Genomic DNA, 19220 nt, shown 5'->3' on the forward strand with positions numbered 1-19220 from the left:
AGAACATGGTTGCACAGTGACATTCACACAACAATAGATCTCTACAGCTTCAGGCAATCACACAGCAGGTTTTTGTTGCCACGTGGCAGGGTGCTAGACATGCTGCAGCCTTCTTCAAAGTGTCACCTTCAGAAGCTGCTCTGAGTAAGGCCACAAGAACAGCCATTTCAAGTCCGCACACACACATAGCCCAGCAGAGGAAAGACAGGAAGGGTCTATTTATGATGTATTCCAGCAAAGGTTTATTGCATCCACCTGGCTGAAGGGATCAGGGACAAAGACCTGGCCATGTGCTCTGCACAAGGTTAAGCAGGGGTCAGTGGCCAATGGTCTGAGGGCACAGGGGCAGCACAAAGGGCAGGGCAAAGGGCATTGGCCTACAGGGAAGATGGGGCCGGCCACCAGGGATACCACAACCAATGAGGAAACAGGGAAAGGAAAAAATGCAAGAATTTGGGACACGGGGAAAGGAACTGGGGTGGATCCTGGTGTTGCAATGCTCCATGGCAGAAGTCTTCTCTTTAAGCCTAGGTGGAGAATCTATTGTATATTCTTCCAAGGCAAGGCCCTTGGGATTTCCCAGAAGGGTTTAAAGCATTCCACAGGTTTTATATAGGAAGGGAGTGAACAAAAAGCACAATTTTCACATCCAAGGCAGACAAATGATATGGGAAAAATAATTTCCAGAAAGGAACCTTATCTCAAGAATTTATGATGCGGCTAACTGCCATGTGAATCAGTGAAAGCCCAGCTCCTTTATTTTTCAGCAGGAAATATTTCCACATGAAAACAAATACCACTGCTATTGTTAGTGCTGGAGCCCCCAGGATGATGTCATGCACAGCATACAGTACAGTTGGGTGATAAAATGCAGGGAGAGAAAAGCAGCAACCTCTCTGAATGTATCATATGGATATAAAACTTGCAGAGAGTATCCAAAGAGGGGAATGAAGATGATGAGGGGCCAGGAGGGGAAGCTGTATGAGGAACAGCTGAGGTCAATTGGCTTGTTCAGCTTGGAGAGAGGAGGTCTCAGCATGACTGGCAGCTCTCTCCCAAAGGACAGCTCCAATCTCTGCTCTCTGTGACAGGGACAGCACCTGAGGGAGTGGCTGGAGCTGTGTCAGGGCAGGGTCAGGTGGAATTTTAGGAAAAGGTTTTCCCAGATGGTGCTGGCACACTGACCAGACGCCCTCAGGGAATGGGCACAGCCCCAGGCTGACAGAGCCCAAGGAACATTTGAACAATGCTCTCAGGGATGCATAGGATAGGATTGTTGGGATGTCTGTGCAGGACCAGGGGTTGGACTCCATGATCCTTGCAGGTCCTTTCCTCTGGTGAGTCTATGATTCCATGATTCCTAGACACTGGGAAGGAAGCTTGATACAATGCTTTGCCATGTAAATAAATGCTATTTGTAGTGCTTTCAGTTGGCTATGCTCTCAGCTATACAAAAAAAAAAAAAAAAAAAAAAAATAGTGACAGAATTCAGATGCTATTTTAGACAGAAAGAGCCACCTCACCATATCAAGCACTGCTCTGTTTAAAGGTTCCAACAATCTCTTCTCCATTTCCAGCTGCAAACATCAGCAAACACACATTGGAAAAGTCAAATGAATTCCAACATTTCCAGAATACAAATTTTCATGATTGAAACCAAGGAAGGATTGCCCACAAAGCCTTAGAAACAGTTCCTAGATAAATTAATGTCTCTCCCATGCAGGGCTGTAATAGCTGAACTTCTGCACTGCTGAAAGGTTCCAGGTAGAGGGGGAACAAGTCCACAATGTTCCTTTACAGTCTGAAATAGGGATGCAGGGTTGGACCAAAGGCTTTCCTTGGGGGGATGATGCTGAAATCCACTACATTCTGGCACACCAGCATTCCAGACCCCAGGAGGTCTGACAGCCCGTGCAAGGAACAAGCAAGATCCAGCTACTACAGGGCAGAACAGGAAGGGAGATTGATTCATTCAGACATGCAATTAGTGCTTGAAGGAAACCCATGCACAGGTCCCTCCAAGTGAAATGGAAAAGCAAAGGGATTTTGGCAAGAGCAGCAGAACTCTTGGAAATAGGAGTGATTTGCAACAGCAGCTTAACAAGGACTAATTGCTGCCACTGGACCTTAGGGCAGATGAGAAGAGTTTGGGTAACACAGGAATCATGTCAGGAGATAAGCAGCCATCTCCAGTTTCACCACAACCTTGCAACAAGCAGAAAGGGCTGTTTGATCAACAAAAATAAAAATTGCAAGAAAATCCTGCTGACTCCTGCTGAGACATTGATACTCTGGTGCCTCCATTACCATCTGCTTGGGGGTTGCTGCCAGCTCTGAGCAATTATTCTTCATGAATTGGTACCTGTGTGAGCAACAGAAAGAATTGGTGAGTAGAACTCCCAGCCCACCTCAAGGCTTTGCTTTCATCCTCTCGACATCAGCTTGGGTGACTGGATGCCTTGTCCAGGGGAGGGTGTCCCTGCCCATGGCAGAGGGTGGAACTGGATGAGCTTTAAGGTCCCTTCCAACCTAAACCGCTCTGGGATTCTAGGATTCTTCTGAAGGCACTGCCATCCATCATGAGAGGTCCCTTTCCACAAGCTCCACCATAAACTACTGTCCCTTGTCCCAGGCTGCCCCCTGTATCTAATTACAACCTGTTTTCCAGCCACATTGCAGCTCCCTTTGATCAGCGCTGGCACTGTTTGAGCAGCACTGGACTAAATGGCCTCCAGAGTTCCACTATTTTACAGCCTATTTTTTAGGCAACTTGGAGTCCAGCACATCCCAGAAGCACCCAGGAACTGGTGATCCTTGTAGATTTTATTAGGTGGTTGCAAGTCATTCATGACTAAAAGGCACTCAGTTCAAGTGAATATCCAGTTCTCCCAGGAAAAGAGTGAGCGGACTGGGGAATGTTTGGCACAGGTTTAAGGTCTCTTGGACGAAACCACTCTGTGGAAGAAAGAGCCAGGCCGTAATGTCCGGGCTGATCAAGTTGTTCCAGATTATCCCATTCAACAGTTACACTTCTTAACCTGCTGTCTCTAAAGGTGACAGTGTTCTCTGCATCAATATTCTGTCTGCTTTTCACATCCCACTGTGGGACCCAAAACAATTCTTTCTTGAAACTGGAGGCAAAAGGACACAAGGCTGATGACCAGACACTCAAACTGGACCTGAGGCTTTGGGTCAGCTCCTCACACTGCAGCTTATTGTACAGGACACAGGAAGGCTACAGCAATCCAGCCTAATGCCCCACTTTGATAGTGGAAAAATAAACCTTACTCCTGCCCTCACTTCTGTCTTTTCTATTTGGATTGCCTGCTCTTCAGAGTTAAAAGATACCAAGGGTAATAGATCCAGCACAGCAGCTCCTCAATTTCTAGAGGCCCTCCAACAAAAAGACAACTAAAATAACCTTGGGTTAGTCACAGTTATTCAGAGGCACGTGGGCAAAACAAGGTATTTTAAACAGTGCCAAAAATTGATAGAAACCCCAGATGGAAAACTGTATTTTTCATAAAGAAAAACACAAATGAGGAAGAGAAGTTGGGTCTCGTTTCTTCCCCAGTATCAGACAATATGAATACAACCATCAACAATTAATACTAGCTCTTCTTTCAAAGACACACCAATTTAACACCACAAATGCTGGTAATTTTTTCAAGGCAGACAATGGATTTAAAGAGGGCTTACCCTGCTCCAGTAGCTGCTCTTGAATTTCAGTTCCACTTATTTAATTTTACTGGAAATCTCTTTCAGAAGGCCTTTCAAATCAGAGAGCTTAAAAAAAAAAAAAAAAGGAGGTTATTTTTGTAAAGTCCATCTAGCTGAAGGAATGCAATGCTAATGAGCAATGAAAGTAACAAGTAATTGCCTCTGCAAGTATTACACCCAATGCAAGAGTGCTCGAGAGGACAGTACCAAGTACAATGTTCATCAGGGCAATTAATGCAGCAAGCCCTGCTGCCTCTATTTCAGCGAGTTAACCAGCAGTTACCAGACGAGAAAAGCAAGAGATGGGTATTTATTTTCAGGAGAGAATTAAGGTTAGCAGATCTCCTTTCAGTTTCAAGAGCAGCATCACTAACCACATACTCACTCACCACTTCGCCTTCAGTCTGGAAGCAAGCTATTATTTTGCAATCTAAATGATTTGACAGTAACCAAAAAAAGTACTCTGAAGTATATGTGGGTCTTTTCACCTGAGCTTCTTAAAAAGTCTGTGCTTCATACCAAAGCCACTCCCCACTTCAGAGGCCAAACAGATAATTCAGTCAAGCCTCAGAAAATAACCATTGTGAACACACATACCCATTTCAACATCACAGTCATAAAAAATTATTTGTATGGCAATTCTCATAATGTGCTCTCTGGTATATGGGTAGCCTTATATTGCTTAATTACACCATGCCAACACCACCAGAAGCTAAACTTGACAGACACCTTTGGGACGGGGACATGTCAAGTGTGTGACACCCCTTCTTCCCACTGGCGTTTCATGGACCTGTTAGACAGCGGAATGTTGCAGTTTAAGATGGAAATTACTTCTGCTTTAGTCCATCCCACAAGGAATATTGAGAAACACTCCTCCAGTGCTAAGCAAGTGTCTTTGTTTCATTTTCCTGCACATTAGAAAGCTCTTGTGGCTTGGAAGGGATCTCACAGCTCATTTTTGGCGGCTCCAACCCCATCCAGCCTGGCTTTGGATACTTCCAGGGATCCAGGGGCAGCCACAGCTTCTCTGGGTACCCTGTTCCAGGATGGGCCCACCCTCACAGCCAAGAATTTCTTCCCATTATCCCATCTAATCCTCCTCTCAGTTCAAAACCATTCCCTTCTGTCCTAATCACTACATGCCCTACACACTCCTATCTATGGAATCAAAAGAGCACAGTAAAAAAGCCCAATTAAAATGGGGTCCTGGTGACAGTGACAAAGACTGCACACAACTCTGGGAGGCTCATTTTCCTTGCCATGGCACACCCCCTGCTTTACCAGAGAGAATCACATTTCCTGGAGCGATCTGGGACAGAAGTACCTTTGCATCCAGTTGTCTGAATCGATGCACCATCCTAGAAGCAGAAGGAGAACATGAAGCAATGGGATCAGTCTGGATACCAAGGAAAACTTGGCTAATTACCACACCCCAACTCCTCCCAGTGCTCCATCCTCCCAGGGAGGCAGGGCTGCACGTGACTGGCATCATTTTTAGTACAAGTAAATTAACTAACATGCAAATTACTATTAGTAGTATGCTATTACATTTTCCTTCTCAAGACATTTTTGCTTCCAGTACCAAGGAAATGTTTTTGGTATTTGTTTGGCTTCTTACGCAATGCTGTTTGTCTCTGGGTAGTCTTAACCTAAACACTTATTTGTGGATGGCAATGTTCATGCCCACAGATATGGAAGGGTCTGGTTTTTCTTGTCCATTCCTATCAGCTCTCTCTGATTAAGAGAAATATTCAAGCTGCCAGAAGTTAGCAAAGTTAAGCAATCATACAGAGCAGGTTTTGTTCTCGAGCAGTGCTCTGTTTTCTTGTTTTCTTTCAGTTTTTGTTGTTTTTTTTTTTTTTCCTCTTATACTGTTACTCAGAAAACAGTGAGACAGATCCCAAAGATAATGTTTCCACGAGCTGGCAGTCAAAGAAATATCCAAGCGTAAGTCTCCAAAGTTTCAAATACCATGATTTTAAAGACCATCTTCCCCTCCTCAGAGGTCTCCACAACTCATGCTACTAATTACACATCTCCATTTGGATTACTGCTGTGGGAATGTCTGAGATTCCAGGTCCAACAGTAAACATTCTCTGCTAAATGTAAAATCATAGAATTATTTGAGTTGGAAAAGATCGAGTCCAACCAATTCCACCACTAACTCAGGTCCCCAAGTGCCATATCCACACAGCTTTTAAATCCCCACGCCGAGATGGGGGTGCCACCACTGCCTTGGGCAGTCTGTTCCAGGGCTGGACAACCCTTTCCATAAAGAACTTTTTCCTAATATCCAGCCTAAACTAATGCTACAGCAAGAGTCAGCTGTGGCACTGCTTCCCATGATAAGATCTCAAAACACCATGGGAAGACTTTTTTTTGTCTTCTCTTCAGCAGACAAAAAAGCACCATTTCACTTCAGAAATAAAAAGCACATTTATGCTGAGTTTATTTACTTACTCATTAGTTTGTAAACACCTAGAGCTGCTGAAAATATGCCTTCACTAGAAATGTTCAAGAGAAAAGTAAGAGAATGAAGACAAAGATAGGCAGGCTTACTCTTCTGATGAATCATTTGCTTTTGTATTGATTTTGACAAGGTAATTTTCCTTCATGACAGCTTCCCATGCCAGGATTTCATTGTCCTCATTTCTTGAGCCTGGGAAATGTATTTGGAAGAAAAATACTTAATTTGTGTTCGAAAGCCAAGGTGCAAAGCGGCTGGGTCAGTGTGTGCATTCAGAGGTTAATGATTCCCTTCTCCACATCCTGAGCACTCACAGCCCCACTGCCCACCTGTGACTCAGCTCTCACAGATGTGACACTAACGCCTTTCACTGAATGCTCCTGGCAACCAGAGTCACTTAAAAACACAAAATACGAGCAAACATAAAACCCAAAACCCACCAAATAAGCAAACACAAAACCAACCCACAACCTTACAAGCTCCAGAAGTCTTTCTGTACTTTTTTTGAGTCTTGGTTAACACAGGTGCCTCTGCTTCAACAGGTACAGGATATTCTAGCAAGATCCCGTCTGGGTTTGAGCTTTCCATTTGTTTCTACATTACCCCATATTGGATCATTAGGAGTAACACTTCTAAGGACCATGATATATGATTTTTGATTGAACTGAAACACTCCAGAATGATGAAGAATTGTCTTCTCTAAGAAGCATTTTATGATGGTGCTGTAAATTCTGGAGTTGATACAGAGGAGCCCACTTTGAGGCATCGTAGTCTTCCAGGGTAATACTTCAGCATTTTGTCATGTTCCAAAAGGACACAATAAACCACAGGGGTTTAAATAAAAAAATAAAATAAACTGAGACAGAAAAAGCCCCAGGCTGGTGAATGGATGAAGTCCCTTTCTTCCACCCAGTGCTCCTCTGACCTCACAAACCCCTCAGCTGTTCCCCCACAATCCAACAAGCATCCCAACCATTTCCATAAGAGTTAAAGGGGAAGGCAGGATTTCACCACAGTCAATACATCAGTGTGCTTCCTCTGCAGTTCTCAGTTCCTATCATCAGCAAAACCACAACCATTTTCTGGCTCTAATTAACTCTCCCATTCTTTCAGAGCTGCAACATCAACTGTGCATCATTTGAGCAGGAATTTCTGCCACCCAACAGCTTCCCCAGCAAGAAATCCACGCAGCAATTTAGACAGCCAAAATGATTTAGTGCTAAACAATTTTATATGCCAAAGAAGGCCCTTCCTCCTAAACTGGTAACAAATCCAGCTTCTGCTGCAGGGCACCAGGCAGGTTACTGATGGATGGGAAAAAGCCTGTCAATTAATTCAATTTATTCTCTCTCAGCTGAGAAAACACTATATTTGCTGGAGAGGCAAGGGGGAAAGCTTGTTAAAACAATTCCTATCTGTGTCCCCCAACAGAAAAAGGAGAAATAGCTTGAGCATTGACTTGTCACATTTTTGAGGTGGTTTGCTCATTTGGCTACATGGAAACTGTTTGTTCTCTTTCAGTCACTCCCTAGCAAGAAGAATGAATTACAAAAAAAGCCAAACCCACAACCTTGCAAAGCTGAGAAACAGCATAAGCAGCCCTAAAGAGTTAGGATTAATCTGAAGTCTTAATGAGTTACACACACAAGGCAATTCTACATGGAAATGGCTTAGATAAGAGAGCACTGGATAAATATCACTTGAAAACTTGAATCTTACTGAAGAGATTTCCAGCAGCACAGTGGATTTGCATGACAGAGGTCTACATGGCCCTTGGAAATCTCCCAGCACAGCACAAAATGCCTGGAATAAGCACAGGATGCCACGTAGGAACTGCAATGCACCTGCTGCAGAGATGACTTTTGGGCAACAAGGAAAAATCCAACTCACAACAAATGGATGGCTCTTTGCTTTCTTTGTTACAGCAGCACTTGAAGCATTTCCTCAGCACCATGAATATGTAGGCAAAGATGACAAAGGGGAAGGGGATGGTCAGGCGACTGCAGTATTCCTGCACCAGGAAAAAGCGTTGGAACTTCCACACCTGGTCATTGTTCTCTTGCACTGATCCAACAGTGTAACTGATGGGAAAGAGAGAACACAACCAGGATGAGTTGGTCACCAAAGAGCTGCATCAGAGCCAACAACAGAGCATTCCTCTACTGTACCAGGGCATGGTTTTATAGTCGCAGAATCCCAGAGTAGTTTGGCTTGGGAAGGACCTTAAAGCTCACCCCATTCCATCCCCTGCCATGGGCAGGGACAACTTCTATCATCCCAGGTTGTTCCAAGCCCCATCTAACCTGGCCTTGGACACTGCCAGGGATCCAGGGGCAGCCACAGCTGCTCTGGGCACCCTGTGCCAGGGCCTGCCCACCCTCACAGGGGACAATTCCTTCCCAGTATCCCATCCATCCATGCCCTCTGGCAGTGGAAGCCATTCCCTGTGTCCTGTCCCTCCATGCCTTATCCCCAGTTCCTCTCCAGCTCTCCTGGAGCCGCTTTAGTCCCTGCAAGGGGCTCTGAGCTCTCCCTGGAGCCTTTTTCTCCCCAGGTGAGCACCCTCAGCTCTCCTAGCCTGGCTCCATTCCCTTTGAGAATCTCCACTGGACTCATTCTGGCAGCTCCATGTCCTTCTGATGTTAGGGGCCCTAGTCATTCTGAAGGTAGTCATTTTTATTAACCAGGAGGTTATTTAGTTTGTTCTCCTCCTTAGAGAGTAATTCGCAAATGGGTGGAATTAAAACAGTAGGAAAAAAAACCCTTGAAGTTACAAATAAACAGGAAAATATATGAATAGGAAGAAAATACTCCATGTATTTTTACTACCTCAGCTCTAACCAGTCTTCTTCTAGCCTAGACACATGAGAACAGGATGCTTCTTCACAAGATATTGTGTCTTATTAACTGAGCAGATAACTGCTTTCTTAGAAAAAAGCCCAAACCTAAAATGAGAACACTTACAAGAAATTTAAAAGCTCCTGAGATTTATAGTAGACGTATTAAGGACACTGCAGGCACAGATCAAACCCACAGCACAAGGCACTGTATGGACCCTGCAAAGCAACAACCACAGGTGCAAGCAGCTCCCAGGCTGCCTGACCTTTCAGTGTGACATTAAGTGGCAGATGGATGCTCCCAAAATGCCTCTGCTCAGAGCCTAATGCACCTTTATGTGAGATAAATGCAAACCTTCACCTGGTGGAGATTCTCTTTTTGTGTAAAAGATAGATGCAACTGGTGAAAACTAGAGGGTTTTTACTGGCATAACAGCATAAACCAGAGCATTTACCATCAGGTACTGTTAAAGTAAGTGTTCTAGCAAATATTAAAGGTTTTAGGGTAGAGCTGGCTTACTGCTGTATACTTTCCTTCATTGTTGAGAGGTACTTGCACCCTTCCTAGGGAGTATGAGCATGCTTGTCTCTCCCCAGGCACAGATATGCTTTACCTTGGATGCCTTGCCAAAAATAGTATTTCTGATTTTCTTTAGATTCTAGGTCAGCCTGGGGAAGAGGGCTCAGAGCAGAACCTAAATCTGAGGCATTCTCAACTTATCACTCTCTAGCATCTCATCTCAGGCCAGGAAACACTGGCAGCGTCATTCAGCTGAGAGATGCTCTTGAGCAGCACCAGGAGTCCTGTCAATACTCCTGTTGCCAAAGCAACTTCCTGCCAAGGTACCATCAAATCACAAAAATAAACTTGTGGTCCTCAAGAAGGCTGGTCAGAGGTTTTGAGTACTCTTGTCATGAGTGTAAAGCAGAAAAGGACAAGGGCTGGGAATGGGAACAGAGGCACAACACCAATCCAGCTGCATTCCCAAGTGAGACATGAAGGCAACACACCCCCAAAATCTGATATGAGGAACTTCCCATGATTAAATCAACTCTGTGCCACGGCTTGCAGAGGATGCAACAAAGATTTCTGGGAGAAGCTGAGGAAGACATTCCCTGACCTTGCTGGTCTAGAGGTGATGGCACTTCTCAAGACAAAGTCCTTTTGCATGTCCCAGGGGGATGTGGCCCATTGCCTGTGGTCTAAGTCAGAACAATAAATGGCAGGTCCATCAAATCAGTACCAGACTTATCCTCACCACACAGCAGCTCAGGTTAATAAAACCACAGTGTCCTGAAGAGTGATGATAACTCATTTACTCACTCTGCTGCTCAAGCAAGGTCACTTGGGCAGCAACTCACATTTCGGTAAGGCTCTGACCCAGCATCACCCCCTGTGATGGGTTTGCTGGGGTTTGCACCACACCCACAGTGCAGAGGACGCTTAGAGATGGAGGCAAAGGACAGGCAGCAATCCCTCCCCAGGACACTGCACCAGTTTCCCCCAGGCTGCTGTGACAGATGCAGAGGCGAGGCTTGGCTTCCTGCTGTTTTCCAGCACTCCAGTCTCTTCCCCAGAGCTATGTCAGTGCAGGGATGACCAGGAAGCCACGGCTCCTTCGTTACGTACCCGAACATGGCCACGAGCAGGTTGACCAGGAGGATGTTGGTGGAGAGCATGTAAATGCACACAAGGGGAATGGTGATCCACTCTGGGAAGCGGGGCTGGTTGTTGGCATCCAGCTCCACGCACAAGGGCTTGGACTCGTTCCCAGAAAAAGTGCAGTGGTCGAAGTTGTAGGTGGTACCTCAGAGAGGGGAGAGCAAACAGGGAGCTCTTCATTCTGCTGGTCCTGCCCTCATCCCTACATTCCTGCTCCCCGTTAGACTTGGAGGCAGGGGGCAAATGCAATTGGTACAAACAAAACTAGTGATAAAGTCCACAACCTGAGGATTCGAGGTATTGGTAGTAGTCCGGTTGAAATGATAGCTGCTCCTCTTGCAGTGGCTGATGAATTGCAGCTGAAGTGGTGATCTTTAGAAGGGTATAGTTTTCTCTGAAGATCTGGTGGCAGTGCAGCCGGTCTTCCTCTGCGCCGGGGCCGCCTCCGAGCTCCGCCGCCGCCGCCTCACCGCGCTCCAGCCGCTTCTCTGGGAATCTTGCCGAAGGAGCTGCTTCTCTGGGAAATCCCGCAAAGAGAGAGAGCTGCTTCTCTGGGAATCCCGTAAAGAGAGAGAGAGCTGCTTTGTCTCCAAAAAGGTACCACTTTATACAATAAAAGAGTGCTTGGCTTCCCCCTCTGGGTGGAGCATCTCACAATGGGATGATGTTACGTTTACCAGCCCTGCAAGTGAGTCAGTCAATGGCCCATTAACAAACCATTACCTCTTCGGAGCAAACCATTGTTCTTGGAAGAAATAACAAACCTGCCCAACCTCCAACAGATGGCAAATAGAATACAAGCTTATCTTACAAACCAGGACAGTACTTTAAAATCTAAAACTCTAAACTATGCTCCACTTAGCTGAACATGTCTGCTTTAAAAGATAGATTCACATTCTCAATTCAAGCACCTAAGTTTGGAAGCCTTTTCCAAGGTCTCACATCAAATCCTGTAAATCTGAGGATTCTAAGCCTTCACTTACAGGCCCGAAGATCTGAGAATTCCTTGCATTTCGTTTTCCAACACTGATGGTGTTAGAGAGTGCCCAGGATCTGTTTTATAAATCAGCTCTGGCAGGAACAAATTGGCTGCCTGAGGGCTGCTTGTGGCCTCTGACACCCAATTGCTCAGGGCTTCCCACTGCCCCAGTCCCTCCGGGTCTGCCCCAGCCCGGCCAACCTGCCCGGCAGCGGTGCTGCAGCCCCACAGGAGCTCCAGAGGAGCCCCACCAAGAGGCACCTCAGAGCCCTCAACCATCCAGCCAGCAACACACGGGCAGGAGGATACGGATGGCGCTTCCTGCCTGGGACAGGGCTTGTGGCCATCTCCAGGCACCGCTCTCGCAGGGATCCCTGCAGCTCTGGCCCTGCCCACCCGCTCTGTGGGCAGCAAAAGGCTTCAGCAGAGCCACCAAAGGCCAAGGGGCTTTTGGCCATTTTCCCTGCAACCCTGCATGCCTGGGCACCTTGCTGAGCACAAGCAAACTTTTCCCCCTTAAGGGCCTCAGGCCCCCTCTGCTTGCTGTGCTACTGAGCACAAGCACCCTTTTCACCCTTTCCTCCCACTTGCCCTGCAGACCCTGTGCAGCAAAGAATAGCTCTTGGGCATCTGCGTATTCTAACACATTCTTTATTTACTCAGGATAAAAAATGGAAGGGAAGAAAATAAATATCTTAGAGAAGAGGAAAATCCCACTGGCTCAGGTGGCCCCAAGAAAGAGAGCTTCCTGAATCAGCTCTCCTCCGAGCTCCAACAGTGCAGACATCCGAGCCCTGACAGACAAGGCCATGTCGTCCATTTCCGGCGCAGCTGATCTTGCATCTTCTGGAAGATGGAGTATCGCCCACACTGTATTGCCTGGAGGACATGCAGTGTTTGAAGTGCCAGCTCTAACACGGCAGTACTGACATCCTCTGTCAGACATTCAAGGGCTGCAAGAGAAAGGAACAGAGCCACGGTCAGATCCCGACTCTGCGGGGAGCCGAGGGGAGTCTCCCGTGCCAGGGCCATCCAAGCCAGCTCTTGCCATGGCCGGGAGGGATCAGGGACCAAGGGGATCAGCCCGAAGCTGCTGGCCACGAATCCCACACGTGTCCCTGAACTCTCTGTGTGCTCTACCTAGGAGAGCAGAGCTCTCCGCAGCCGGGGCAGGGCTTGCAGCTCGCCCCACAGCCCCCGCTGTCAGCCCGCTGCCCTCTCTCACCATTGCAGATCAGCTGGAGCTCTTCTTGCTGTCCCCTCAAGCTCCGCCCGGCCATCCCTGGGAACACAGAGCCTGTCAGCCCAGCGGCACAGCTCCTGCCAGCGGCGCTGCCAGCCCTGTGCCCACACGGCCTCCTGGCCCGGCAGGGCTCAGCCCGGGCCCTGGCCGCTCGCTGCCGAACCCAGGGCACGGCTGCCAGAGGCGCCGGGCCTGGGTGGCGCTGCCGGGGCAGCAGGTGGGGCTGGGGCCGAGCTGCGGCGGGGCGGGGAGGGAGCCCGGGCTCGCGGCTCACCCATGAACCTGAGGGCCGCCTCTCGCAGGGGTTCCTGTTGGCTCTCCAGGTAGGGCAGGGCCCGGCGCAGGAGCTCGGCCGCGCTGCTGCTGTCCTCTGCCAGCTGGAGAGAGCGGCAGCAGAGAAGGGTTGGCGCGGGCTCAGCCCCTGGGCCGGGCGCTCCCCGCGCCAGCCCCGGCCTCCCCTGCCCGCACAGCCCTGAGGCCCGGCCAGCAGCCGCTGGCGCCGGGCTCTGGATGGGGCAGAGGGCCGGCTGCTGCCCGGGGAGCCGCGGTGCCGCCCCGCAGCCCCGCCGGGCCGCGAATCCATCGGCACCCGGCTGGGCCCGCAGGAGCCTGGAGCAGAGCCCGCGCGGCCTCGGGCTGCAGCAGCGGGCAGGGGCACAGCTGCCAGCCCGCACACCGAGCACCGCGCTCAGGGGGCTTCTCCAGGCTGAGGCTGCAGGCTCCCAGCCCTCCTTACCAGGATCTCAATGAACCTCCATAGCTTCTCCTTCTTTACAGATTTTTCAAGATCTCTCCTCTTCAGGAATTTGGCCACACAAAGCAGCGTTTCCCGAGAAGCCTGGAGAAGAGCAGAAACATGGAAATGCCCTGCAGCCAAGGGCCCCCAGGATCAGCGTCTCTGTGCCAGGGCCTGGAGGAGGCTACAGCCCTCCAGGCACCAGGGCAGGAGGCAGCTGAGCCCCCTCCCAGGGGGACAGCAGCAGCCCTTGCGTCCTCACCTTTGCCACCTGCCAGTTCTCATCATGGCAGTGGAAGAAGAATGGGAGCACACTGTGGCACACTTGTGCCTTCAGGTCCTTTCTTCCCTTTTCCAGTGGAAGATTCAGCAATGTTCTCAAGAGCAATATGGAGAGCAGCTGTACCTGGCTATTGTCCTGTGTGAAGAGATGAAAATAAGACCTCAGCATGGGCTGCAAAGGGCTCAGCTGGGCACAGGCCTGAAAATCCACAGGGCACCAAGTGTCCTGGCATCAGCCAGTGGCTGTGGCTGGGGGTACGGAGCCTTACATGGTCAAAGAGAGGCAGGAGGGACTCAGCCAGCTGCAGGACAGTGGGGCTGTGGATCCACATGTCCTTGTCCATGATTATAAAGTTGAGTACCATGACTGTTATCTTAACAATCTCTCCATCTGCATCCTGCAGGAGCTCCACAAGACGTTCAGTCAGGTTCCACATTTTTTTGGTCTGTGTAGAACACAAGTTTGTGAAAGGCAACTCTGCTGCCGCAGGGCCCAGAAGCCAAAGGCCTGTCCCGAAGCACTCGGGCAGCTGAAGCGGGAGGCAGGAGAGCTGGGAGTGGCTGTCCCAGCGGACGAAGCCCTACGCAACCCAAGCAACAGCGTTCCCCAGCCCCACGCTGCCTGCATGGCTTCAGCTGCTGCCCCCTTCTCACCCTTGAGGGATCGTCAGTGAGCTTGAGAAGGGCCTTGAGTGCCAGGCAACGCTTCTCCCTGCACTCGCTCCACAGGTGCCTTGAGAAGATTTGCTGGACTCTGTCAGCATTGTGTTCACTCAACTCCAGGTGCTCAAGGACCTGAAAGGCACAGGGCAGTGACAGGGGACCCGGCCGGCAGGAGCCCAGAACCGCACAGGGCGGGGCCCAGGCAGCAGCACAGGGCGTGGGCACCGTCCCAGGCAGCTGCGGCTGCGAGAGGGCAGAGAGCTGGGAGGCAGCAGAGCCAGGCAGCGCTGGCCAACAGGCTCACCTCCACAATGAAGGCCAGGGCAGGCAGATCCCAGCGTGGCTTCTGTGAGCTGAGCAGCCGGAGCAGATAGTGAAAGATGCGGGAACATGAGGATATGGAGATGCAGGACATCTCCCTGTCAGGAGTAAAAGTCGCTTAATTAAGACTATGAGCCAGGGGAACAGACCTCTCCCCAGAACTAACTCACAGTGGTCTGGTCATTCCCCAGCACACAGAAAGGAGAAATGGGCCATTAGGAAGGTGACTCTTTGTGGGCACCCTGCTCTCCCAACCTTCTCCAGTCTCCTTGGCTGTCCCTCAGTGACAAGGCCCTCTGGCCCCTGACCAAGGGACTGTGAAGGACACCCCAGACACAGAGCACAAATGCTGAGAGCAATGGGAAAGGGGTCCCACCTGGCCAGCAGACCCACAGCATAATGGTGGGTGTCAGCACAGAGCAGCGTGTCCCAGCCACGCTTGCGTTCCATTGACACCACCACATGCTCATACTGCTTTCGGCACAGCAGGGACTTCAGGGTTCTCACTGCAAACCTGAGTGCAGAGCAAAGCCCGGGTCACACTGGGAGCACTGGCTCCTGCCCTGTCCATGTGGCAGGAACAGAAGGACTGGGATGGAGCACCTGTTGGGGCTGGTAGCAAGGCTGTGTTCTTCCTGGCATCCCTTCCAAAAAGTATCAACCGCCTCTGACATCTCTTTGGTGCTGAAGAACACTTGGAAGAGCAGATGCACAAATAACTGCGGGAAATGCACCATCACTTTACGTGGGACACTGGGCTCCTGGAGGATCTTCCATATCACCACAGTTCCCTGCAAAGGACAAAGCCCCCCAAGACAGCGCTCAGTGCTGAGGTGTCTGTGTGACTGGGACCGAGCGTGGCAGGGAGAGCCCCAGAGAGACACAGGGGGAGCAGCAGGCCTGGTGGCCCTGCAGCTGTCCCTAGGCCAGCTTTCAAGCCAGTGCCTGAGGAAGGGAGATGCAGTGGGGGAAGGAGGATGGAGAGCTGTGGGACAGGCAGCCTTGTGGCCAGCAAAGGCCACTGGCAGAAACTCACAGCCAGGGCAAAGACACCCATTTTGTCCCCATCGGAGGTGCATGTGCTGTGCTCTGGCCAGCGCCCCAGCACATCCAGGAGTATCCGCTGTGCCAGCTCTGCAGTCCTGGGCGTGCACATGATGGTCTTCCACATGGCCATGGCAGCTCTGCAGGGTTAGAGCTCTGTCTCAGGGATCTCAGACACAGCACCGTGGCCTGGGCGTCTCTAGGGGCCCGGGTTGACTGCCGGCTCTGCCTTTGCCCACTGCCCCTCCCCAGCAGCAGCCAGGCAGCCCAGCCCTGTGGGGACAGGGTCCTGTGGGGCAACAAGGGAGCATGACAGCAGGCTCAGGGGTGACACGCCAGGGCTAGGAAAGGGAGCAGCCAGAGGGCCCTGAAACTCTTCTGTTGGTCAGACACCTGGCACAGGCTGTACAGGGCGATGGGTTGTGGTGAGCTGTGAGCCCTCTAGGCAGGTGGGCCCCTTACCTGTCACAGGATGGGGCCACACGCAGGAGTGTCATTACTGTGTCTTTTGGCTGCGCTTCTGTGAGATACAGCAGGGCGTTGTCCAGCCTGTGCTCAGCAGAATCATTGGCCATGAGCCACTGGTGGATGTATCTCACCATGGCAGGGACCTGGAGAAGGCACGGGGAGACTTGGAAAGCTGCCAGAGGGAGCAGTGTTCCCAGTGTCCCCAGAGAAGTGCTTCCCTTCCCACCGCACTGCGATGGCCTCAAAGGCTCACCAGTGGCCTCCTTAGGAGGCCAAGCAATTCCTGGGAGGACCAAACCCTGGCCACAGGCTGCTTACTTGCTTTGGATTGTAAAAACCTTCCTGTACAAGCAAATCCAGCAGGGCAGCACTGGTCTTGGTTTGGAAGATGGGCGAGTATGCTCTGAGCCCAGCACCCCTGGCAATGTTCTCTTCCTGCCGAATTGTCTTGATGAATTTGCAAACGAGCTGAAGGAGAAGGGCAAAAAGCCATGGATGTTACATGGAGTGCTCCACACACGGTGCTCGGTGCTCGGCTGAGCAGTGACAGCAGGCCCAGCCCAGGTGGGGATGGCTTCAGGTACCTTTGCTGTTCTGTGGAAGCGGCCATGGTTGGGTTTCTGTTCTTGTGTCTGGTCCAGGGCTGCATCTGGCAAAGAGCGAGCGCAGCCAGGGCTGAGGGGCTGCAGGAGGGGCTGGAGAACACAGCCCCGCCCTGCGCTGCCGAGGCAGGGACAGCCCCAGGATGCCACAGGTGGATGGATCACGGCCACTGTGGGGTGTCTGCCCGGGCCCCTCTTCCGTCCTGTCCATGGGCACGTCCCCAAGGGATGGGATGGGATGGGATGGGGTGGGGTGTGATGGAGCCAAGCTGGCTGAAGGCACCAGCCCTGCGGCCTGGCTCTGCCACTTACCCTCCTGTGGTGGATGGAATGGCACCACCTCTTCAGTCTCCTGTGCTGGGGCAGCTGCAGGGCCGCCTTCTTCCTCCTCTACCCAGGTCAGCTTGGGCACTCTCAGGGCTCCCTGCCCCATGTCTCTGACCGGATTTCTGGCTACCCTCAGGAGAGATGCCTTGGAAAAATCTGGGGCACCAAGTCCCACGGTCTGCCCTCAAGGGCACCTGCAGAATTGAAGCCTTGGAAGGCCACAGCTCACCGAGTCCTGTGGTCTGGCCTCAAGGTGAGCTGCAAGAACTATGCCTCAGAAACACTCCGGGTTGGACAGGAATGAGCGCGCTGTGTGGGGGCTCCTCACAGCACCGCTCTGTCCCGTCCTCTCTGGTCGCCTGCTCTGAGCAGAGTGGCGTGCTCTTGCCACTTCCAGCTCCTATGTCAGCATGTGTCACAAAGGGCCCTTGGACACCGGGCTCCGTTCCATGCTGCACCGTGTCACGAAGGGCCCTTGGACACCCAGCTCCATTCCATGCTGCACCGTGTCACAAAGGGCCCTTGGACACCCGGCTCCATTCCATGCTGCACCGTGTCACGAAGGGCCCTTGGACACCCAGCTCCATTCCATGCTGCACCGTGTCACAAAGGGCCTTGCATACACTGCACCTGCCCTGGGGCCACCCCCTGCCCAGCCAAACTGGCCCAGGTTGGCAGGAATCCCTGGCCCCAAGTGTCTGAGACAGCCCAACTGGATCTTTAGGAAGGGCTCAGACCATCAGCAAACGCTGCCCTGCTCTGCGGGCTCAGGGCAGCAGAAGGAGCCCCCAGGGCTGCCGACGAAGCCACGCTGGGAAGGGCACGGGACCTTCCATGGAAGCTGCCACGGTCCATGGTCATCCTAAACCCATGGGTGTGGCACACACAAGAAACTGTGGCACAAGGAACTGTGCGCCAGGGCAGGAATGCTGCTCTGAGCCCTGGAGCCTGGGAACGCTGACACCAGCAGCTGTGGCAGAGTCCCTGCCCAAGCAGACCTGCCAGCCCCCGAGCCCTGGCAGGGCTGGTGCCCGTCTCCTGCCCCAGAGACCTGTGCCCCTGGGGGCTTCTGTGCCATAGGAAACCAAACCCACGTGCACTGGGGACTGTGCTCCTTCCTGCAGGGGCTGTTGGCAGGAACACCTGGAGGAACTGCTGGCAATGCTTGGTGTCTGTCAGATGATGTTGCTCTTCTCTAGAATTAATTTTTTTCATAGAAGGGATTAGCAGCAACACAAAAGCTCCAATAGCTAGTGAGATTCACAGGACAGAGATACAATCACGTCTCGTTGGACTTTTCTGCACATTTTTAAAGCATTCTGGATTAAAAAAACAGCTGAGTTGAAAGTTTAATGCAGCAGTTTATGTGTCTAGTTGAAGCCAGCAGCTAATACCTGGTGCATTGGAAAAATGAAGAGGCCAGGAATAACTCTCAGAGGAAAAGAAGGTGTTCTGTGTCTCTGAGTGTGGTGCAAGCACCCTAAAGGAGCAGCCAAGGGAAGTGCTGAAAGCAGACCTGCTGTTCTTGTGCATGTTCCATTGCTGTTTCTGTGGGGTCCAGAGCCACCAGGGCAGCAGTGCCTCCGCAGCCCTGCTCCAGGAGACGTGGCCACCCTCCCCATGGTGGCCGCAGCTCTGCGGGCCCAGAGCTCTCTGTCAGGGGGGCCTCAGTCACAGCACCTGGCCTGGGCAGCCGCGAGGGCCCGGGCTGGCAGCCAGCCCTGCCTCTGCCCCCTGCCCCTTATTGGCAGCAGCCAGACAACAGCTGTAGGGAAGGATGGATAAATATAATTATTAATAAATAATACAGCCAGGATGAGAACAGTCCTCTCTGCTAGCCGGACAATGCCCCTGCCTACGGATGGGTC

At 51.2% G+C, this 19220-nt stretch overlaps 1 protein-coding gene and 1 long non-coding RNA gene across 2 annotated transcripts; both read right to left on the minus strand.

Annotated features, from left to right (window-relative positions):
* Positions 1-218: 218 nt before the first annotated feature.
* Positions 219-12296, minus strand: LOC144246722 (transient receptor potential cation channel subfamily M member 8-like). The gene is made up of 6 exons (XM_077785226.2): positions 12254-12296; positions 10655-10832; positions 8078-8268; positions 6280-6379; positions 5045-5078; positions 219-3786 (listed from the first exon to the last, which is right to left on the minus strand). The coding sequence occupies exons 1-6, from the start codon at positions 12294-12296 to the stop codon at positions 3736-3738; spliced, it is 597 nt and encodes a 198-aa protein (XP_077641352.1). The 3' UTR covers positions 219-3735.
* Position 12297: 1 nt separating this feature from the next.
* Positions 12298-13046, minus strand: LOC144246662 (uncharacterized). The gene is made up of 2 exons (XR_013340329.2): positions 12892-13046; positions 12298-12619 (listed from the first exon to the last, which is right to left on the minus strand). It is a non-coding gene; the product is annotated as an uncharacterized LOC144246662 (long non-coding RNA).
* Positions 13047-19220: the final 6174 nt, after the last annotated feature.

The sequence above is a fragment of the Lonchura striata genome, chromosome 7, assembly GCF_050655825.1.
Source record: "Lonchura striata isolate lonStrDom1 chromosome 7, ASM5065582v1, whole genome shotgun sequence".
Classification (NCBI taxonomy): domain Eukaryota; kingdom Metazoa; phylum Chordata; class Aves; order Passeriformes; family Estrildidae; genus Lonchura; species Lonchura striata.